We start from the raw sequence: 23382 nt of genomic DNA, 5'->3' as shown, positions 1-23382 counted from the left end.
GACGAGGTGTACAATTATGACAAAGTTCCACAAACTGTAGTGTTTCAGTACACTTGTTTTTCACCCCCATGTACCGCCTTGGTCTTTGTATTTGAGCGGCGGAAAGCCAGCGAATCAGCGTTCTGGTTACACAGGAAGTACCGCCTATTTCCTGTCGTTGTCTGCAAGCAGAAATTCTCCTTCCATGCAGCACGAGCGTGGCGTGATCGGGTGAGGTAGCAAAGTGAGGGTGCTGTCTTAATGTATACTAATCAGTCGAATTTAGTGTTTCGTACTGTCCTATGTTCGCAGACAATTCTTTCCAATGAGGCGCAGTATCACGAAAAACTTAGCAAGGCCTATTTATAGTGTTTGTAAGACGTAATAGGCGCTCTAAAAATAAGCAGAGCGGTTTAGTATTGCGTAGGAGCGCGAGCCCGTGTGCGCAAGCAGGACTCCGCTTTTACACGCGCCTCGTCTCGCTGCGCGTGTCGTTGACCCACTGCGTTACATTCGGCATGTAGACACGCCACGGACGGAGCAGCCGGTCGAGCAGGATAATCCGGTAGCTCTGAACCACTGACCCGTGTGTGACGGTGAGCAGGGCTCTGCTGCAGGCGCCTCTCCGGCATGATACACACGCAGCCGGCTCGCTGCTGCTGTCCGACGGCGTCGGGGACTGTGTGTGTGTGTGGTGCCCGACTCCGGTCCCCGCTACTCTGCTCCTCTAGCTGGCGCTTTTCTCCAAAGTGATTTTTTACAGTGAAGTAGTAAAGTAGTGTTGTGAGCCCACACACCTTATTCACTAAGCCAGGTGACTTACACTGCTAAATACACTACTTACAGGTCACTCCTCCATAGATCAGTGGAACACACTCTCTCTCTCACACATTATGGGAGAACCTGAACAGCATGTCTTTGGACTGTGGGAGGAAACCAGAGCACCCAGAGGAAATCTCCACAGAGGCAGGGAGAACATGCAAACTCCATACAGACTGAGCAGGGATCAAACCCACATCCTCTCACATCCCCCAGGCACTGTGAGACAGCACTGCTACTTGTGCCACCATGCTGCCATTTATACAGCTGGATACTTTTGCTGCAGCAGTTTTAGCATAGGTACCTTGGTCAAAGGTACTACAGCTGGAGGTGGGATTTGAACCTGCAACCTTTGGGTCCCAATGCAGCAGCACTAACCACAAGGCCTGGAGTCATGGAGTGCTGCATGTACCGAGCATGAAAAATGAACTTAATGTGGCCCAATGTTGACCGACTCATATGACTGAAAAGCAATCAGACCTGTTCTGCTGTTAACATTTATTTGGGGGTGGGTTCTTTCCAATCAACTATTAGAGATTTTTTGGATGAATAAAACAGTTTATAAAATTGGGTCCTACTACTTAACTCAACACTTTGGGGGAAAAACAGGAAGCAGTAGCAAAGAATGGACTGAGTTTCTATGAAGGTGGACGCTTTTATATTTATTCACTCATCTGGCACTTTTCTCCAAAGCTACTTTCACTTATTTACACATTTATACAGCTGGGTAATTTGAATATAACACTTCATTGGGTACATTTCATATTTATCTTACCCCTTTGTCCAGTTATTACTTTATTTGATAACTTGCTATCTTTATTCCTGCTGATTTTATTGGCATAATAATAACTGTTACTGTATTTGGATAATTGTGATTCTCTAGGTTCCTTGTAGGCAGCATGGTGCTATCTGACAGTGCTTGAGCTGCACGTTTGTGCATACGTTCGAATTTGGCTCTGTATTTTGCATATTTTCCTCATATTTGCAATCCGGAGACGTGGAAGAAGGTAGCGGTGAACCACTTCCGTACCTTCCCTTAGAATAAAAACCACATCTTTCCAAATTTACAGTAATACAGTGAATGGAACGTAGCAGCAACGGGACGCAACAACAAACACATCTTCTCACTGCTTTATAGAAACCACAGAACTGTACCGTAGAAGATACCCCTTTAACACCCTACACAACATTTCAGTCTTTCTGGAATTTAAAGGCTGTATATTTCAAGGGGTTCAATTAAACATATAAAAGTGTGTTTTGTGACTATTGATTGTGGGTTAAAATCCATTACTCTGTGGGTCTAGCTTCTTATCTGCTGGGACAAAGTATTTTATAGAAAGCCATGGTCCTTGATGTGGAGTGATGTTTCTGCAAAATACTGTGATGGGTGGTGATATCATCTGTCTTCTGCTGGGGCACAGAGCTGTGTGGTTCTGATGCTGTGGGATCCAGTCTACTGCATGGTCTCAACACATGTTAGTGAAAACAAAGGTGTGGAGCAGCGGAAGAATTAACCATTGTGCTTATTCTTATTGTTTTATGTGTTTATTATTCCTTCACAGACACATAATGCAAGGCTTAATGCATAAACATCTCTGGCAGTTGAGGTGTTTTGCTCGTCTCCTTCTGGCAGTACAGTGGAGGTACTGCTCACAGAAGCAGCTACCCATCTTAACCCTCTTCACCAAGGTAAGTCATCAAGGCGGTGTTTCGAAGAGATCTTAAGCCTGTTCTGACCAGCCCTTGTGTCCTGTGATACATGAGTCTCCCATGTAAATCTACCTATAAGAACCCATGTTAAAACACCTGAATGCTCAAACCATCATATGGAACATTTCTCTTCCCAGAATCCTTGCCCTTTGTGCGATGAAGCAAAACAAGAGCTTGAACCGTACAAACACAGGGTAAGAAAAGAGATCCAGGAACCAGTGTTTTATTGATTTGTGCGGCATGTTTTGACATGTGCACCCATCCCTTGTTCAACTGAGTTAATTAGTAGTGAACTCACCCATCATGCGAATTCTCATTGTGAGGGGTTCACAACATTATTTCTTATGTAGAAAGAAATCCTAGAAAGGCTGGTTTAAGTAACTGAGTTATTAGTGGCTTGTTAATAGTTTATTTTATAAGGATTCATAGGACCTGCATTCAAATCCCACTTCCTGCTGTTGTAACCTACCTTGAAATTATACATTAATAGTAAGCCAGCTGTATAGTTAAATAATTGTCACTATTTTAACACCATAAGTCACTTTGGAGAAAAGCAAATGATAAATAATAACAATAATAATAATAAGATAATAAGAAGAATAATAACCCTGCTGTAGCTCATTGGATTAACACTGAGTTGTGATTGGTTGAGGCTGTTAGTGTGTACATATATACATGAATTTATTGTGTTTTGTAATTTTTTTAAGTTCCAAATTTTCCATGTTTACTTGTTGCTGTGTGTGAGGAATGACTGCTCTTAACCAGTAACGTGAGACAGGAGTTGTGCTGTGCTGGCTACAATTACCTATATAGGCTTCAGTGCTGTGTGCTGCATCTTTGTCAGCATCATGTCAAGCACATTTATGGCAGCAAAAAGACTGCATAAGAAGTAAATCATAAGCCAGTTGTATGGATAATATATATATTCACAAGCTGTTCTGACAATTTTTTTATTGTACTGATGCCATTATGTGAGAGGTAGGTGTGTTTGAATTTGTTGTTTTAATAATACTTGGGAATTACTTGAATTATATCTAAAGGTTTTACGAGGACAGTGCAGTCAACTCTTTTGCAGAGTTACCGATAGTGACCAATCAAAGTGCGTAAATGTGTGTGTTTTTACACCTCTTTAGTCTACATAGGAGGGTAGGGGGTTCGAGACCTGCTTGGGGTGCCCTGCAGTGGACTGACATCCCATCCAGGGTGTGTTAAGTGATTGTTGTCGTTGGTTAGTCTATGTAGGGCAAAAATAATGTGGGTTATTTTCAGTTTCTGTTGCAGGAAGTAGATATCTTGCTGCCAGAAAACAAGGTCTGGTACGAGAGATACAAGTATGACATACCTGTGTTCCATTTGAATGGACAGTTTCTCATGATGCACCGGGTCAACACCACAGTTCTGGAGAAAAGGCTGGGAAGAATGGAGCACAAAGAAAGTACATTAAGAGCACATGACACTCACCATGTAGAGTGAACTGTGTGGCCTCACACACGTAAATAGGATTTTTAAGAAATGTCAACAAAAAATGAAATTGCTGTAGATGAGTGTAATTACTGAACACAGATATGAAGGGTGTCCATAATGGGATGCTATTCTTATGTTATTGCTCACTCTGTACTCTTGAACGAACTGTATTGTTTTCTGTTCATCCTAACATTGTATTTTGTTACGGACATCTGGCCAATAAAGAAATAAAATAGCAACAGTAGTATGACGTCAGTAAATGTTACGCATTCGTCCACGAGGGGGCGCAATCACTCCTCGCGAGAGGCAGGTGCCACGCTCTCAGTGTTTTGCTGTTGACCTTGCGTGTACTTTCGGTGCGCTCTCATTGGTCGCAAGTGTAGCGGGTTCTGTCATCTGATTGGCTGGACGAGCCGTCAATCCTGAGGCGGCGTGACCAAGCACACTCTTTAACAACTGACTTTATGAATCGAGCGGTGAATGCATTCGTCCTTCGTGGAGAGAGGGCTGCGCTCAAGTTTTTATTTATTTATTTATTATTTTTTTGTTTTTTTTCCGCCCCCCCCACCAAATGAATTCTCTCTGAGCTCATATTGCGTGTTGTCAGTTCTCTCCTCCATTCATCACTCTTTACTTTTCCATACGGGAATTTACCGGTAAGGTAAGACACGTCTACTGTGTACTTTATTTATTTATTTTTTTTTGTTAATTATTTCAGCGGTGTTTCGGAAAGCGGCTGTGCAGCAGAGCAATGAAAGTGTCCGTGTCGTTCTGAGTGAGTGTTACTACAGCTGGGGGGGATCCAATCTGTCATGATCCCTGACTGTCAGAAATCCACGCACACGACGTTCTGAGGAGCACGTGATTCTTACATTTCTTTCTAATATCGATATTTTTATTATGTTGTTCGTCTTGGGAAGAGCTGCAATTTTATAAATTCAGTTGACTTCCAGCAGTACCACGCACGTTCCATTGCGTCAGCGCGGACTGACTGTAATTTCTTTTCCTTTAGTGCGATTGTTTAATGCGAAAACTTTTAATTACTTCATTACAATTTTTGTTTAATGATGGAAAAGCCTACACGCAGCTATTCGTGTGACGTATACTGGTTTTTACGGTGGAATGTGACACATGGACTGTACTCTAGAATCACGTGTCTACACCCCAACCCTCCTTCTGTCAATCATGTAATAATACTGTGTCTGTACTTTTCTCTTACATGTAGGGTGGTCGTCTGCTAAATGAATAAGTGTTGATGTGCAAGTTTTCTAGAGCACTGAGATGTGTTTGTACCCGGCGCTGCTTAGAGGGTGTTTGTGGCAGCTGTCGTGTCACGCGCCTCCTCCTCCTCCTCCTCCTCCTCCTCCTGCTCCCTGTCACTGATAGGAAATCGTGGCTCTGATCCACGCAAAGTGCCACAAGTGAGGTGACTAAGAAAGCTTTCCGGGAACGGCACGGTGCCCCCCGCCCCCATCCCATCCCATCCCATCCCACCACCAGCCCTGTGGGGTTGCGGGCGCACGCCCTGCCCTGGTCACCAGCTCGAGCGGGATGCTCGCTGGCGGGTTGGGGACTAGGTGCGGCCAAGGAGACCACGTGAGTCGTGACTGAGAGGCCGTGGAAAGGGTGCAGCGGGTCAGGGTTTACACCGCACCCCAGCCCACCCGAACGATGGACGGTGGGACGCCGCTTGGCGCGAGCACCTCCGATGAAATGTCCATCTGTGGACAGCATACAACCTTTTTTCCCCCTCCCTCCACCCAGTTAACGTTGTTATGCACCTTAATTCAGCTGAGACCTTTGTCCAAGGTGACTTGCAATGTACCGTTTGCCCATTTACACGGCGGTGTGGTCCCGCTGTAAGTGCCTCGATCAAGGCTGCTACAGCAGGAGCGTCATTTGAACCTGGGACCTTTGGGGTATGAAATAACAGTTCAAACCTCTACACTGCCTGCTACCTGCTTGCTGCATCTCGCCATTGACTTCGAGAGAAGATGCTCATCACCCTGCTGCTGTGAGAGATATTTTCGGTGTTAGTTTTCTGGACAGACCCTCTCGCTCAGTGTCATTTGCATGTCAGACTGGTTTCAGGACATCAGGCCAGGTTTCCTCTATTTAGGGTTCTCTCTTGAACGTTCAGCAGGAGCTCTCCTCGAGGGTCTTTCTGATCTCAAGTGCAACTCCTCAGCTTCACCTCACTGCCTGCTCAAGAGTTTTTTTTTTTTAAAAGTTAAAATTTAGTGATGGTAACATGAAGATCTTTTGGAACAGCTTTATTACAAGGGTTAGTCTATGAGAGTACCTGTGTGTTCAAACACGTTCATCTGCACTTCATCCTGGAAGGTCATGCCTGTTTGTGGAAGTTTTGCTGCAAATACTCGGTTTTGTTTTCTAACTTTCTCTTAACTGTCTTGGATTTTTTTGAAGATGTGATCCGTGTTAGTACATTACTGGTATGTTGTATACATGGAGAAAGTCAGGCAACAAAGCTGAGAAGGAGTGTACTTTTTTCTTTTTTGGATGATTCTCATTGACCTCTTTACTGCCTCTTGGTCAAGGCCTCTCAGGCCATCCAAAAGAGGCTGTAGTTTATACAGTTGAGCAATCTTACTGCCCTATGTCTACGTCTTGTTTACCTTTGATGCTTTCGTCCCTCCCTCCCCAAATGGACCACGTCGAGCCGACGGTCCACTCGTATTCATGCAGTTTCCCATCGGGTTTAAAAAGACATTCTGACTTCAAGGAATGTCAGCAGACACACTAAAAGGTTTTGAGTTGAGGGAACCGGCCAGCGTCCTACATTATTCTGGACTAAACCCAAGATCACTCTGTTCTAGTCCTGCACCAGGAACCCAGCAATCATCACCTGTGGCTGTGGCGGGCGAGGAATCCCACATGTGTGACTTGGTGCCGGAGTTTACGAGAGGAAAGCTCCTGTTTACCACGCTTTCAGACCGACTTGGCAGCCGTTGTGATGCAGTCCCGTTTGGTGAGGTGACTAAGAGAGCTTTCCAGGAACGGGGGGGCTGCATGGTAATAGCTTTGCTTCGTGTCAGTAGCGGTGTTGCTCGGTTCGATGGACACCACACGCTGGATGCCCGCGCTTCGAAAGGTAGCCGTCCGTGAGCCGACTCCCGCTGGCCCCCCCTTCCTATGAGGAAATGCTTCTGCTTGTATATTGGCACCCTAACTATTTCACCAGCAAAGTGCGGTGCTTCTCCGAAAGAATTTGATAGTTTTTCACTGTGTTAGATCGTAAGTGAAGCAATATTTAATGCAGCTAACGAATCTGTTGTTTTTTTTTTTTCTTTTATTCTATTGAGCATTTGATGCCGTTATTAGTTATAGACCAGCTTATGTGGACAGAAAACAATCATTTGCTCCAGTGGATATTCTCACTTTGGCAATATAGGAAGCCTCACAGTTTATCTGCCAAGCAACAGAAGTTTAGGACATTAATACATAATGCGAAATTTAGATAAAGATGAACATCAAAGGCTCACATTTTGTGAAGTGCTGAACATGTGTGCTGTATTATGACTTTTCCATATATTTACATTTATTCATTTAACTGATCCTTTTCTCAAACGCGACAAACTTTAAGATACTTATAGTTATTTACCCGTTTATACTGCTGGGTAATTTTTTTTACTAGAGCAATTTTAGGGTAAGTACCTTGGTGTTACAGCTGGAGGTAGAAATGAAACTTGTGACCTCTGGGTCCAAAACATATCCTTTAAAACATGGAAAAGTACCGTATTGTGACTGTCACCTTCGTGGTCCCGCCTTGAACAAGTACACAACATGAAGTATGCGGACAGGGTGAGTAATACATGCTCACAGGCTCAGAGGGACCCTTACTGCAGCTCAGGGCAATACCGGGAAACGGTCATTTCCTTATAATTGGGAAGAACGTGGATCTTTAAGTGGCGCTGAATCACGGTGGCCGAGGCACAGCCTTCGTGTCGCGTTGACATGTTGCTACGATAAACCTTTCGCGGAACAGAAGCGCGTGGCTGAGACGTGCCCAAGAGGTTTGCCGCTCTCAGTCAGAGTTATTTTCTTTCACCTGTTCCATGATGTCTTCTTTCTGTGCATGGAAAACATGCAGTGAATTTACTTTCATGTGGGCTCCCATTAAATCATTTTAGTTTTTTTTTTTTTTTTTTTAGGCAATGATCCTAACATGATTCGCCATTGAATAGGACTCACATAGACAAAGCAGCATAAACCCTTTTGGTCAAGAATTTCTTTGGCTCATCAGCAGTGCTCCAATGGGATTATTAAATTTTTTATTACAGTTGATAAGAATAGAGTATGATCAGGATGTAGAACGTCACTGTTAAAAGTGCACGGTTACCCCACCCATCCTTGAATAAACTGCACATCCCTGCATGGTACGGCAGCAGGTTGCTTTCTTTCAAGGTGTACAAGTGATTGGCAGTTTTATGTCTGTCTTATGCCTAAGCACCTTCAGCTCTGATGTGATCCCATCTTCATTTGCTTGAGCGGCACAGAATGGCATGTTGATATACTATGATAATTAGGTATTGTGCCTGAAATGATTAGTTGCGGTGAGCACTGGAATCTGGAGATTAAGTTATTAGCTGACTTCTGAAGGGGGATTAGCGTGGCATGGTGAAAAGACCACATTTACCCAAAAAACAACCCCCCTGAAATATCCCCTGCTGTCATCTTCTTAAAGCCCCCGAGGCGGCTGGGGCTGGACAGGGCAATGGTCCCATGCCATGCTGTGCAGTTGGAAGCGTTCCAGTCCATCCAGTTCCAGCACTCCCGGGGCGAACGCCATCTAGGCTGATCTCTGTGATGTGGGCGATTCCATGTAGATGGTATGGAGGAGCTTTTCGTCAACCCTACGCTGGATTGGCATCCCATCCAGGGTGTACCCTCATTGGCCTAGTGTCTTGTGCTTCCCGCATAGGCTATGCACTGCTGCGACCCTGCCCGAGGATAGCCCATTATTGATAGTGAGCGAGCGAGGGTTAGAGTTTGGGTGTGTGAGGACGAGCGCGACAAGCATCAGTAAAAGGAGCGACCACCTCGAAAAAGTGTCGCCCACACCGCCGCCATCCATGACGCTCATCGGTATGCGAACGAAAGGACAAGAACAAGGCGGCTTCATGCCTTTCAAGGCTAAAAAAATCCCATTTTAGCCAACAGTACAACCGCGAACACGTACCCTTGAGATATGCGTAGAGGATAACGCCGCTGTGTTTTCATTTACCAGGGTGTGAAAATAATGAAAATCAGTATTTTTCACTACTTATGTCATTAGAAGGACAGGGAAGGATTCTTAGTGTGTTACTGTCACATGGAGGAAACGGGAGGCAAGGGATTAAACTGAAATGCATCTAGATGAGTTGTGACTCGAATCTTCCGCTGTCTGCACTGCATCTCAGACGTGGGTATTTTTAGTGATATAAACCACAACTTTTTGGGAACATTAGTATTACCACAGAGAATCAGAGGTCCTTAATGGGGAACAAAAGCGTTTTTAAAAAAACATTTCCTTCATATTTCTTTTAGCTCTTTGACATCTCAGAAGTTTCATTGCTTGTCCCAAGGGCCTCCAATTTTAAATTACCTTGTTAGAGGCCTCTTGCATAGAGAATTCCCAAATGTGCCCTTTCCCTGCGAGCGAGCAGTCTGAGAAGTGTCTTCTAAAATGTGATCCGCGCGCGGTCCGATTCAGGCGTGATTAAATCGTTCATTTTAAACTTGTGCCCGATTCTAATTAGAGGGCGCCGACTATTGTAATGACCGACCGGAGCGGCCTTGTGAAAGTCGGAAACTGGAACTGGTCTTGTTCGCAAGCAGTCATTTCACAGCATCGAAGCTGCCAAAAGCAGTAAAGACACCGCATTGTCTGTGGCTCCGTCGAAACAGCGACGTCTTAGGGGAATCGTAGTTTTCCGTTGGAAAAGGATCGCGATCTGATCTTCAGTTCAGGTTTGACTATATCCTGCGCTAAGTGGTGCCGTGACGAGGTAGCGAGCGGTGTCAGTGCCTCATTTCTCCTGGGCTGCAGGTTTGACGTGGGTTTGAATCCGGCTCTGCGCGAGCGGAGAGCTCGCACGTTCTCTCGGTATTCGTGTGGGTTTATTCCGGGTGCTCCCGTTTCCACCGCTGTCCAAAGATGTGCTACGGGTGATCTGGAGACTCTAAATTGCCTGTAGTGTTTGTGTGGACTGGTGTTCTGTCGAGGATAGGTTCTGGACCACTGTGACCTGGCATTAGACAAACGGTTATTGAAAATCAATAAACACCAGACAAAGGCAGTATGGGACAGCGCGCACTCGTGTGAAGGAAAGGGAGTGGTGTCATCGTGGCCACCGCCCCTGCCCTGTGGGACAGCTGATTCCCACCAGCTGGGGAGTCCAAGTCTGTCTGCAGCCCCTCCTTTGTCGATGGGCCGATCCCACAACCCCACAACCCCCCAGCCCTCGGCCACCCAAACAAGAGGAGTCTTTGAGGCCTCGGCCACAGCCCAGCACTTGTGGCGTGTCAAACGGGTGGAGGTCACTGGATGCGGTCAGCTCAGCTATGGAGATGCTCCATCCAAAGGGTGGGGGCGCCACTATTTTTAACCGTTGGCGGCTACTTTCCCACGGCTTTAAAGATACGGGAAATGAAAGACGGCGAGACCCCGTAGCGAGTGCCCGCGATCCGGGTTTTGCACGAGGAGGGAAGGATTCGCGATGCTTTTCAACACGGGGGACACCACGTGTGCACAGGAACCGTGTGTTTAGCTTGAGTATAAAATGCTCTAGGTATTTAGTTCAAACGTAACATGACAATTTTTTTTTTTTTTTTTTTTTTTTTTTTTTTTGTTTGTTTTGGGCGGTACGGTGGCACAGCAAGTAGCGCTGCTGTCTTACAGCACCTGGGTGGTGCGAGAGGACGTGGGTTCAATCCCCACTCGGTCTGTGTGGAATTTGCATGTTCTCCCCGTGCGTGCGTGGGTTTCCTCCGGGTGCTCTGGTTTCCTCCCACAGTCCAAAGACATGCTGTTCAGGTTCCCCCATAGTGTGTGAGTGACAGAGAGAAAGAGTGTGTTCCACTGATGTATGGATGAGTGACCCAGTGTAAGTAGTGTATCTAACAGTGTAAGTCACCGCGGTGAATACGGTGTGTGGGCTGATAACACTACACAGTATCCATTGTAAGTTGCTTTGGAGTAAAGCATCTCCTAAGTAAATAAATGTTAATTTTTTTTTTAAATTATGTATATTTACAAGTGACCTGCAGTGTTTGGTAAAGACAGTGTAAAGTCAAAGGTTTAGAATTATTTTTTCCCTCTCCATGATATTTGTCTAGTGCATAATAAAACATGGAGTTTATACTCACAAAATAGAGACCGACAGATGTGAGGATCTAGTCCTGGTTGCATCTGAAAAGAATTGGTCTAATTGCTGATTTCAGTGTGGTTTTGTGATTAAAACACTAGACGCTAGTGGGAACAGCATGGCATCCAGTGGCCCTGGACAGGGTATGTGGATGAGTCTTGTCCATCACAATAAAATGCATGATGACTCAGTCCAACATGTTACTTGCAATCCTCACCTGCTAGTATTAATGTCTGAACTCTATGCTTCCTTCATTGGGTGGCTTCGCTGGCAGTATTGAGTTGCTAACAGTGATTAATCAGGTGTAATATTATCAAACATGGTAAGAGTGGGATAAGTGGGTGAGGTGGCGCAGCGGGTTTGGCCTGTGCCTGCTCTGTGGTGGGTCTGGGGTTCGAGTCCCGCTTGGGGTGCCTTGTGATGGACTGGCGTCCCGTCCTGGGTGTGTCCCCTCCCCCTCTCCAGCCTTACGTCCTGTGTTGCCGGGTTAGGCTCCGGCTCCCCGCGACCCCGCGTGGGACAAGCGGTTTCAGTCTGTGTGGGTAATAACTGAAAGTTATGCACAGTTCATGCACTTCTGGGGCTTAGGTGAGCATCTCTTCTGTACCCTTTGCAGCCGTGTGCAAATTTTTCTAATGCTCCGTTGCCAAGCCATCTAATCACACTCAGACATACAAACACTTATACACTGCTATCCTGTAACTGTCCCTGGTTCGACAGACTAATTGTTAAATGAAGTGCGTCAAGTTTATGTTCATGGAATGCGCTTGTCTTTCCTAAAATTAGTTATTCATCTTTTAGTAATTGAGGGTAAATACTAAACTTGGGTGCTACAGCAGGAGAGGTGATTGGAACCTCGGTTCTTCGTTCACAAGGCACTAGCTCTAATCACTTTGCCAGCTGCTGTTTATCATTCCCTCGGACGAGATACTTAACCCCGTTTGTTTAATTAAGGTATCAAGGTATTTAAAAGGTGAAAACATTAACCTGGTTTAGAAAAGAGTTTTCCAAGCGTAACGAAAGCGAACGCGTACTGTACGCGGTGACTCAGTAAACGAATAAACTGATAATGCAAACATCAGAGGGAGATGCGTAACTTTATAAATCGTAGCCAAAGGCTGGTTTTCTGCAGTGTAATAATCACGAATAAATCCGCCGCAGGACACAGGACTCGGAACGCAAGAATTTCCCCGTGCAACATATTTCACGCTAATAGTTTCTTGCAAATTCAGCACTTGTCAAAACCCTGCAAGATGTAGAGGGGGACGAACAGGGCAGAGCGCGATGCTGGCGAGTTTGCTTGTTCGTATCCACGCTTCTCTATCGGACGCGTGAGCAATACGGCTGTGGTTCGGTAGCCTTGGTGCCGGTCCCTACATCTGTTACGCTGGTTAATCCCGTTGCATGAACGCGTCAAGGACGTTTCCTCTCTTTGAGCGTGACCTCAGAGCTGGGCCTCATCCGCCAAGTATTTTCCCCACTGGTTGCGTGTAACACCGGGTGAAATGACAAATGGGGCCCAGAGCGGCCGACCCAGCGAAAGACCAGGCGTAGAAATAAAGAAATGGTGAGCAGACAGCATGTTGGTAAAGAGTATTTTTTAGTAGGCTACAATACATAAGCGTGGGGCAGTTGGACCACCCTTTTCCATTTGCATCTGCGTTCCCAGGCACAGCGGTAGCGATTCGGTCCTGCGCCTTCCTGTCGACTTGCTGAGATTTTGGTGACAAGATGCTGGTTGGACAGAAACTCCCAGCCTCGGAGCACGAACGGCACCCGTCCTCAAACCCGACCTTCGCGCGGCGGCTGCGTCCGTACGCACGTGGCCCTGATGCGAGAAGGCTGCGAGCCCATCGGCCGCGCTCGCGCGCCGTGAGAATGACCGCAGGTCTTCCGTGACACATCTCTGTGTCATTTTGCGTCATTATCTCGTGTTATTGCTTAGTATGATTCGTCATCCAGGAAAAAAAACTTGAAAGGGTTAATCATGTGCAGCCTTATAAAACGGGATATTTACTAACCCAAGTCAATCTACATCAGAGAGGGTAATGGGAATTTAGAAAAGCTTCTGAATGGAGTCATTGAGCACCAGTTCTGCCAGCACTTACTTATTAAATATCCTAACAAGCCAGACGGAGCAAACAGCCTCCGTTCTTTTTATCCACCCGTCTATCCATTATCGGTAACCACAGGTCCGGCGAAGGTTCGCAGTGGTCCACGGTCTGTCCTGGAAGCATGGGGTGTGAGGCGGGATACACGTGGCATGGGATGCTTCTGCATCTCAGAGCAATCTCCACGCACGCACGCACACACACTGTGGGCAATTTAGAGTCATCAGTTCACCTGAAACGCACGTCTTCGGACTGTTGGAGGAAGAACCCTAGAGGAAATCCACACAAACACGGGAAGAGGACATGAAAACTAGGCACGGAACAGGACTTAAACCCGAACCCAGATATGCAACCTCGTGGTCACTAGTCCAGCATCGGGATCAATATCGACACTTATTGCCAATTCGCAAATATGGCGCGTTGGAAATCTCACACACACACCATCTGAACCACTTGTCCCATACAGTGTCACGGGGAGCCAGAGCCTAACCTGGCAACACGGGTGCAAAAGGCTGGAGGGGACACACCCAGGACGGGACGCCAGTCCATTGCAAGGCACCCCAAGCGGGACTCGAACCCCAGACCCACCGGAGAGCAGGACCCGGTCCAACCCACTGCACCACCGCACCCCTCCTTGTGTTGGAAATCTTCCACGTTTTTTTTTCTCAGAACACCTGCCACCCACCCACAAACATTCGCTGTACGCGCAGCCAAGCAGAAATGGCGGAGCCCGTTGAGCGCTGCGGAGCAGTTCAAGCGGTCAAACGTTTGAAAGCGGAGTGACCCGAGAAGCAATTTGCAGCGAGTTACCGCGGACAAAGTGAAGCTTAACGCAGGGCTCGCCGCTCCCCGCGAAGGTCAACGTACTCGCGCTTGTCGGAGCAGGGAGGAGAGCTCGTTTTTTGTTTATCTGAGCGCACGTAGAGCAGGGCGGCGGCACCAAAAGTTTATCAGCGCAGCGATGACGGCTAGACGCGTCCTTCCGCTTAAACGCTGTTCGGCGTCGCCGTGAATGACCTCGTGCTGCCAAAGATGTCGCGCGAAGCGGAGCGCGACGAGTCGGATAGCGTTCGGGAACGGAGCTGGATGGAGCGTTAAAGGACGGCTGTGAGGACCGCGGTCGGCCAAGTAAAGAGAAGAGTAACGCGCTGAGAACACCTTTTGACGCCGTTGCTCCAGCTGAGTTTACAGTGAATGCTTAGCTTCGGAAGATGTACAGTCAGACTGTTTCATAAGGCTGAGGGGAAAACTATACAACCTTTTGCCTGGAATTGTGTAAAAGTGACAGGGCTTCCCGTTCAGAGAAGCTTGAAGAAAATTTGCTCAGTGCAATAGTTTTATGTTAATAACATGAAAAAGAATATTTGAACGTTATCTGAATGGTCAAAGGAAAAACATTCAAACTTCTCGAGATGTGTTCGGTAGGGTTTTCATAAAGATCATTATTATTATTATCTTGCTTTTACTTTTCTCCACTTTTTTTTCCTGCTTTGCTCTCTTTTATTGATATGTTTGTCGTTATGTACTTTTGTAAATTTTGATTTTTTTTTTTTTTTTTTTTAAATACTTGCGGTGTGTCACTGTTGTTGTTCCGTCACAAAATTGCTGAGTGCTGCTGTAGCCTAATGCGACTTCCTTCAGCTTTTAATTAAATTCCTATTATTATTATTATAGCCATAATAAATGTTACCTTTCTAAACTCTTTTAATTGGTTCTACTTCTGTAATTTTTCTGCAGTTCTGGTTGAATGCCTTGCTCAAGTCAGCAGCAGGACTTTGAGGTTAAGGTTCAGCCCGCTCCCTAACCGCCACGCCACCTGCAGGTTAATAATTCAGCGAATGCAACCATGGGAGAGGGAACCTCCGTGCCCCACGGCTGATGAGTAGCTTCCATCCTCTTGGATGCCCGTCCTTTCCGTACCCGGAGCGTTTTTTTTTTTTTTTTTTTTTTTTTTTTTAGCCACCCACGAAGAGCAGCATCATGTAATCTGATATGTGCACTAAATAATTCATCTGCCTGTTGTCTATCACGTTGTTTCGTGCTGTTTAAAGCGAGCATCCCTACAAAAGCTGCACGAATGTGAAGCCCTCCGTAGTCATTTGCAGAATCAATAACCGCCTGGCACAAACTATCTGAGAACGATAAGTAGAGCTGAGTTTGGTTTTGCATGCTGTCGCGATGAGATCCGCGTCTTTGGCAATCTGCATGGGGTGATATCTCATCATAATGCCGCACCGTGGAATATCAAGACCTGTGCACATCGCTAAAAAAGGTATAAAATGATGATGATTCTGTGCACTTGGCAGTAGACTCGGACAGATGCGCGCGAACCTAGACTTCAGATGGTGAAAAAAGCGGAAGGAAATCCAACAAACGCAATCGGCCGTCCCGTGTAAATAGATAACTCAAGAAGTACTTGAAGATTTACTTGCTTTCACTTGTAGGTGGGGGGGGGGAACTGTAGGAAGTTTAGCGTATGTGTCTTGCGCTGTAAAATCACGTTGGATGCCGGTGTTCACTAAACGCTCCGTAATAATCGCTATAATAATTTGCTTTGGCGAAACGAACAAACATAAATGCGAACGTTGATCTTTGCTACGGTTATGTCACCGAGTTCTCCACATCCCGGTATGCTGGCTTCTGTTTCCCTGTACTCTCCGGCCTGGTTGGTGGGGGGGAAACAAGCTGTCATCGATGGATGTTACTTCGTTTCGTTTGTGTTTTTGCCGAAGGAACGATCATTTCCAGAAAGCCCTATTGTTGTCCGTATCACTGCAAAGTGTGTGCGTTGCGAACGGTGTTGAGCGTGTCGCTGCGTCAACCTTCCTGTGCGACTGATATCCTCCCTCAACAGCTCAGCTGCGTGCGGTCTGAGCCGCTCCGAGCCGCTCCGAGCGAACGTGGCCTCGCTTCGCTTTCTCGGCCGCTCGCACAAAGCGCTTCTCTGGTGAACCGATACCTTTACTACGTTTTTGCATCCAGCTGGAGGAACGCTTCACTCCCGCATACCGTGGGGAAAAAAAGTTGGCCCGGGGTTAATCTCAACGTTGACGGCTACCGCTCTCGGCCCGGGTCTCCGCGTGGACAACGCACGTAAAGACGCGGTTTTTGGGTTTGGCGGTATTGCGTTATCGGACGACGTGGGAAGGGGACCGATACACGGCTGCACTTGGATAATGCTAATACCGAACATGTCCGACGTTGTGACGTCACTCGTTTAACCTCATCGTGAAGGACATCACAGCGTAAGGCCCAACGTCTAGCAGGAAATGACATCTAATTGACTCATTTGGACAAAAGCGCGGGTTCGGTTGAAATGTGATCCCCGGGATAACTTTCTAATAAGTAGCGCTGCTAATTTTTGCTTGTGTCCCAGTCACAAGTTGAATAGTTTTGCTCCGTCAGACCTGTTTTCCCAGTAAGTAAATAGGCTAGGTTACGGTTGGTGTTGAGTCAAACTCCGCTCGCAGTGACCGCTTGGAAGTAAAATCACTTCCTAGACCAAAAATAAAAAGTAAAAACAGCAGCTGAAGGAAGGACATCATCCCTTCCTAGTTTACCTTGGCATTTTTAATGCGTAAGTTACACGGCCTTAGTTTTGGTGACTCATAAAGAGTGCGAATTTCGTCCGCTTCCCTTCTCCTTAACACGCAAGCGCTGGGTTTTCCGCCGCTTGCTTGCCGGGACTTTTGGAGCCCTGCCCCGCGGGGTAGGAGTCCGACTGGAAGCGGGGAAGGGGAACGCCCGCACGACGGCTCGGCGGGAGTCCGCGTCAGCCGGCAGGCTTCCCGCCCTTCTCGCCGCATCCCAACGCTCCGCTCATCGCGTTCCAGTGGGGCAATCGCCGCTATTATCATCGTTGCGGCTTGCACCAGAGGCCGTTTTTAGTCCTGAGCTCTTGCTGCTCTGCAGAGCTGCCTTTCTCCTATTATTTTACCGTCCTCTTCACATCCGATATGTCTAACCCCCCCCCGTGAGATTTTATTCCTTTAACCACAACTACCAGTTGTAGGTTGGTAACGTACTAGTGATCGCAGCCCACGTACTGGTGCCCCAGCAGCCCTCTGACACCCTCCTCGGTGCGAACTCTCACCAACTCGCTACTTACTGGGCTCTCAGTTAAACATCAGTCTCCATCTCCGACAACTCATTACAGCGGACGCCATAAATCTGGAACGTGATGTTCGTGACGAACGAATGAGCTTTTCCAGAAACGCAAGATCCGAAGTGACGGCTGTATGAATGGACTCGACCAAGAAGGCCGACGTAACTTTTTACCTTTCCGTTTCCCATTTTAGTCGTTGCCGGTTAGCCCGTTTTTATCTCTCCACCTTGAAACCTGACAGCCGCGCTAACTCATACGCGCACGCTGCCTGTGCGGGATGCGAGCCACCCTCTTCCCTTTTCTTCTCGGTCTCCGCTTCATCGGGAGACGCGAGCTGGTTGCCGGAGCGCTGCTCGCAGGATTCCTCCCGTAGACGTCCGGTCGCCAGTCTCGCGCCGGCCCTGTCTGTAGGCTCTGACGAGGGAAAAGGGCTAGTTTGTGTTCCATAGGTCTCCTTGAAACGGGATCTCGTTTTATTGACTGACCCCTTTGCGCAACGTGACTTCCAGCTGTACCCTTTTATACTTGCTCCTCACTTTTGTTAACCGCTTGTCTTTGTTGGGGTTGCGGCTGTCCGGAGCCTATCCCGGAATCACCGGGTGCTAGACTAGAAAGCCCACACCCTGGATTGAACGCTAGTCCATCTTAGAGCCTTTTATACATCTGGGTATTTTTACTAGAGTAACTTGGGCTAAGTACCTTGGTCAGAGGTACTACAGCAGGTGCTTCCTGGAATCTGTCCCGGTTACCGTCAAGTCTTAAGTCCACATGATTTACAGCTTCTTTATCTACTGTCCAAGTTGAGTGGGCTTCCACAAATGGCTTTCTCTGGCCTGACATCCGTTTTAAAGAGTGAGTAATTTCCACCCAGCTTTGTTGCTTGATGCTTTTCTGCTCACTGAAGAGTAAAACATAATATGAGGAAATGGTCACTGGGCCTTGAGAGGGATGACAAAGGAAATGGAAAAATTAAGTAGATGATGTGTCCTCTGTCTCGCTCTTTCATCGGCAGTCTGCTTGTCTAGTACTTCATTAGTATTGAGAGAAATCCAGTGCTTCGAACATTGTTCAAAAAAGAAAAAAAAAAAAGAAAAAAAAAAAACAGCTCTTTTGTGCAATGAGAGCAGGAAGTCAGGGCTGCAGGAAATTGCATATATTGAATTTTCAATGTTATCTCCATGCAACTGGTTTTCAGTCATCTCTGTAAGAAGAGCAAGGAAGACAATGCTTCGTTGCCGTACGAGACACCATAAAACGCATATGAGCGAAATGTCCTTTTTTTTCTAGATGGGAAACGTGTGACGGAGTGCTGTTCCGACTGGGCGATAGCATTCTGCTGCCATGACAACCTGCCGCTGCAGCCAGCTGCCTGAGGTTCTGCCGGAACTGATAGACTCCGCCCACGCGAGGAAGTCGGACTGCGGAGGCCCTGCCCCTTCGGGAAGTTTGGACGTCTCGAGCTCCGCCCTCTGGGGAAAAGCTCTGGACGATTCAAGCAGCCTTGGGAGCGGACAGAAGCCGTGTGTGATGCAGGTCTCAGCCAAGGACGGCCAGCTGCTCTCCACGGTAGTTGGATCATTCGCCACTCAGAGGTACAAATGGGAGCAGATGTCTAACCCTGATGTCGTGCATTGTGGGAAATGTGTCAACATATCTGTTGCATACATCTGCTGGTGGAGAACGTGAGCTCGTGTTGTGAACATGCTGATCCCCTTTTTGACGTTTACAGCTGTAACTAAATTGCATTCACAGTTTAAATCACTGGTGGGGTCATACGTTTATTTGGGTTTTCACTGAAAATATAACGCGCGGCACCGTGCCACAGAAGGCGGTGCCTCGCGACTCCCGGTCAGTGTGTTCAGACCTGGGTTCGAATCCACATCACTCTGTGCGGAGTTTGCATGATCTCCCTGTTTTCGCGCTCTAAAAAGACGTGTGTCGGGGGCATTGGTAACGCACTCCAGTTGCCGTTAACGTGTGGGAGTGATTGCCTTGTGTTGGACTGGTGTCCCATCCAGGGCGCACTGTGCGTCACACCCTGTTCTTCCAGAATGGACTCTGAACCACAATGACCCTGCATCGGACAAGCACGCATTGATAACGGGTGGAGGGAATACAATGCAACCCTCTGTGTTAATGCAGAAATTTTTACGTCCTGGCAACGTTTAACGAAATAAACAGACTTCCCAGCTGAGGAAATGCATTATAGTCAAAGAAATGATTTATGTTTTATTTTCATAGTTTTTTTTTTTTTTTTTTTCCCCGTTGCCTAATCTGGTCAGATGGGGCTGCGATCAGTGCTGCTCAACAGTAGCAATAAACAGAGCGAAGGTCAGCTGTGACTGGGATAAACTGAGCCCGGGTGAATTCCGGGGACCATCTAGCCAAGCGGCGGGGCCCGGCGGTCGCACCCAGCGGGACGCGCGGCCGCAGAGCCCACCGGTTTGAAAGCACACGTCCGGGTCTGCGTTTAGCCCCTTTGATTAGCATGCGCAGCGGGCGGCTTTTGTGCAGACGTCTGGGCCCCATCCCCTGCTCGGCCCCAGGCTAACCGCACAAAAGCAGGCTTTGGCAAAAACAGCTGCTGCCCCGCCTCGCCACCACTGCGCCCGGGCCCTGAAGGCTTAGCCGCGGGCAGGGACGTCGCGTGCCATCACCGCTTCTGCTCAGGTCGCACGCCGGCAGGGCTTCGCCGTCATCCCTCCGGGTGCAGCTGGAATCATCCCACCGTGAGAGTGCTAATTTATTCACTGCAAGAGGTTATTTTAACGCTGCCGTGTTTAAAATGAACCGCCCGAGAGCTCATCTTTCCGTCGAACCTTTCGCTCTACGGAGAGCGGCTCCTCCAGCGCTGGATCGTGACGTGAAAGAAATTTCATTTCGACCAGCTTTTCTTGCTGCCGGATATTGATCGGCGGGAAGACGATGGAGGGAAATGTCTCATCTTTTGTCCCGGTGTCGTTTTCAAAAAAAAGTGTGATTTTAATGTACCTCTAAGTGTGTGGGGTGATATTCCAGAATGACTGTGTCTCGCTCCTTTCAGTATTACTGTAATATTTTTGGTCGCTCAATACCTCACAAGTTTTTTTTTTTTTTTTTTTGCGCCGCTGAAGATGCTCTCTCTCGTGTTGCTTGTATAGCCGTTTTTCATTTTTTTTAAATGTTAATGAGATCTCGACACATCGCCGTGCGTTCGGCACATTTCCGAATAAGTATGGAACATCTGCGTAACTGATTGATTCACAGCAGTCGGCCGCTGTCTCAGACGAGCAGCACTGACACCTTTGCTAGACTCGTGGACTGTGGACTCACTCAGGACCATAAGGAAACAATAATAAATTTGTTCATTTTATGAACCTTCCCGTTTAAACTCAGGTACGATCCAAATCCTTGTTCAGTGGTTTTTTTTTTTTTTAAGGACAAGAATCTGATTGGTTTAGTTCATCTGCATATTTATCGTGTTGTGCCTCCTCTTTGTTCCAAAGTGCCTTTGTGTCGTTTGGGACTAAGGCGAGATCCTAAAAAGAAGATTACTCTTGTATTTCCGCAAAACGGAGCAGAGCGGTCTAGATCTGGAGATTATCTGCCATATAGAAAATTGATGAATAATAGATTATGTTCCATAAAGTAAATGAAAACATAAACCCCTTGTGCATATGCTGAGATAATCCTGGATGTAACGAAGTGTAAAAAGCAAAACAGTTGAATCAAGTTGAGAACAATGCAAATGTTCATACAGTAATATCAATTTAGTTGAATGCAAAAACGTTGTCATTCATATAATGCTGATCACCTGTATAAATCAGAATCTCAGTAATTTTTCATTCTTTTCCCTATTTAATAAAAAAAAAAAAAAAAATCATCGTGGGTGTGTTTGTCACACAAGTATTTGTTTTCACTGAGGGCATCTATTATAATCCATCCTGTCAAGCTGTCTGTGTTTTTACCAGCTTGTGGCTGATGAACATTTAACATCTGAGGAGGACAACAAGGTTCCCAGCATTAACAGCCGAGAGATGCGCTTTGTGAGATAAAGGCTGTCGCTTGTCCCGATTCCCCACCCAGGAGCCCTCTAATGATGCAAACAGTTTTAGAAATGCTCACATTTTCTTATAAGACTATAACTTCTTCTCATGTGTGTATTTTTGTCCTTATTGCATTTTTTTCTTCTTTTGCTCCTGGCTGCTCTGTGTTCTCCTATTTTTGTCTTTTTTCTTATCTATTTTTAACCCCCCACCCCGCAGCCTCGCGGAGAGGCCCATGTGCCGGATCTGCCACGAGGGCGGCGCTCAGGAGCAGCTCCTGTCTCCCTGCGAGTGCACGGGCACTCTGGGCTCCGTCCACCGGAGCTGCCTGGAGCGCTGGCTCTCGGCCTCCGGCACCAACTTCTGCGAGCTCTGCCACTTCCAGTTCAGCGTCCAGCGCAAGGCGCGGCCCCTCCTGGAGGTAAGCGCCGGACCCCCGGCCTCCCACAACCGTCGCCTCGCTCGCCGCTCGTGCACGCACAAGGTCGCTTGATGGCTCTCTGCACCGCTGACGGCATCTCTCGACGCGCGTTCCTCGGTGGCTGCGCGCGCTTCTCCGGCTGGGCCGACGCTCGCGAATGTCGTTCGCTCGTTGTCCAGTTACGGTCGTGGTTCGGGACCAGAACGCCACCACTAACTGCACTTGTCCACTAACTGTGCCACTGTTGGACACGCCCCGCTCTGTGACGTCCTGTGGCTGCTACCGCTGCAGTTAAACAGCTGGGAAATGGCACTGTGCAAGTTTGTTGAAACACGTCACACGTTAGAATAAGCACCAGAGTTGCAAAATTAATTTTAAAAAAAAAAAAGAGAATGAATAAAAATTTTTGTGGCACAAAGGAGCTGACTGAGACGAAGGTCAGGTACGTCCGTGGAATTTCACGGGCTGACGAAGGACGGGATTCGTTGCACCGGGGAGCTCAAACTGGTATTGATGTGGTTGCTGCTGAAAGCTCCTGCTTTGCGTTTTCTTGTTTGTTGCAATATTTCTTACATATTTTCAATAAAACAGTCCATAAGTGCGTTCCATCCCACCTCACGCCTGGCCGTTCCCTAAACCCCGCACGCCCGATGTGTCACAATATTTAAAAAAATGTTGTAACTTCTTACCTTTTTCCATGATGCCGTATGTGCAGGAGGTACACAAGACGCTTTGATATTTTATACGTGTACATTTCACAACTAGTTTCACTGCATTTTTATATACAGACACACACCATCTGAAACCGCTTGTCCCATATGGGATCGCGGGGAGCTGGAGCCTATCCCGGCAACACAGGGCGCAAGGCTGGAGGGGGAGGGGACACACCCAGGACGGGACGCCAGTCGATCACAAGGCACCCCAAGCGGGATTCGAACCCCAGACCCACCAGAGCGCAGGACCTGGCCCAGCCCACTGTGCCCCCGCATCCCCCTACCACCAAAAATAGAGAACTGGAAAGCCTTACCTTCGTTATTTAGTTAGGTATACAATATAAAGCACGTTTTTGGGTCTTTATTTCCAAATGATTAGTGAATATCTTTTTTTTCATTGTATTCCCGTAAAAAGTGAATATTTACAAACTGCAGAGAGGCAAATATTACTTGGCATTGGTCAAAGACATGAGCGTTTTTATGTGCTTATGAGCAAGGCCCCTAAAGTGAGCATTAGTGAACGTGGTCCAAAAAATGGCATGGTTGCAAAAATGCCATATACCATAGTTGGCCACATATGATGTTAAGCGGCCAATGACTGTATAGAGTAAAATGTGTTAAAAGTGAAAGGTGTGAGTACATTTGCTGGAACCTTGAGTTTCTGCTTG

At 47.1% G+C, this 23382-nt stretch overlaps 2 protein-coding genes across 9 annotated transcripts in view; both read left to right on the top strand.

Moving 5' to 3' along the window:
• Positions 1-176: 176 nt before the first annotated feature.
• On the top strand, positions 177-4186 carry c6h5orf63 (chromosome 6 C5orf63 homolog). Its single transcript, XM_018744864.1, has 4 exons — positions 177-575; positions 2361-2487; positions 2646-2702; positions 3778-4186. Exons 2-4 carry the CDS (start codon positions 2368-2370, stop codon positions 3979-3981), a joined length of 381 nt encoding a protein of 126 aa, XP_018600380.1. The 5' UTR covers positions 177-575; positions 2361-2367; the 3' UTR covers positions 3982-4186.
• LOC108929936 (E3 ubiquitin-protein ligase MARCH3-like) overlaps positions 2644-23382 on the top strand; it is a 24888-nt gene continuing 4149 nt past the window's right edge. Inside the window, exons 1-3 of one of the 8 annotated variants that reach the window (XM_018744859.2) lie at positions 2644-2702; positions 18843-19147; positions 21800-22001. In XM_018744859.2, the coding sequence (XP_018600375.1) occupies positions 18897-19147; positions 21800-22001 (453 nt within the window). In that variant the 5' untranslated portion in view covers positions 2644-2702; positions 18843-18896. Of the gene's footprint in view, positions 2703-4438; positions 4634-7039; positions 7085-14302; positions 14579-15568; positions 15723-15968; positions 16079-18395; positions 18408-18842; positions 19148-21799; positions 22002-23382 lie in introns of those variants that run through there. The other 7 variants (XM_018744858.2, XM_018744856.2, XM_018744860.2 and 4 more) reach the window with 7 other exon arrangements.

Source organism: Scleropages formosus, chromosome 6 (assembly GCF_900964775.1).
Source record: "Scleropages formosus chromosome 6, fSclFor1.1, whole genome shotgun sequence".
Lineage (NCBI taxonomy): Eukaryota > Metazoa > Chordata > Actinopteri > Osteoglossiformes > Osteoglossidae > Scleropages > Scleropages formosus.
The sequence above is the reverse complement of the archived record's forward strand: the minus strand, read 5'-3'. Positions and strand labels throughout refer to the sequence as shown.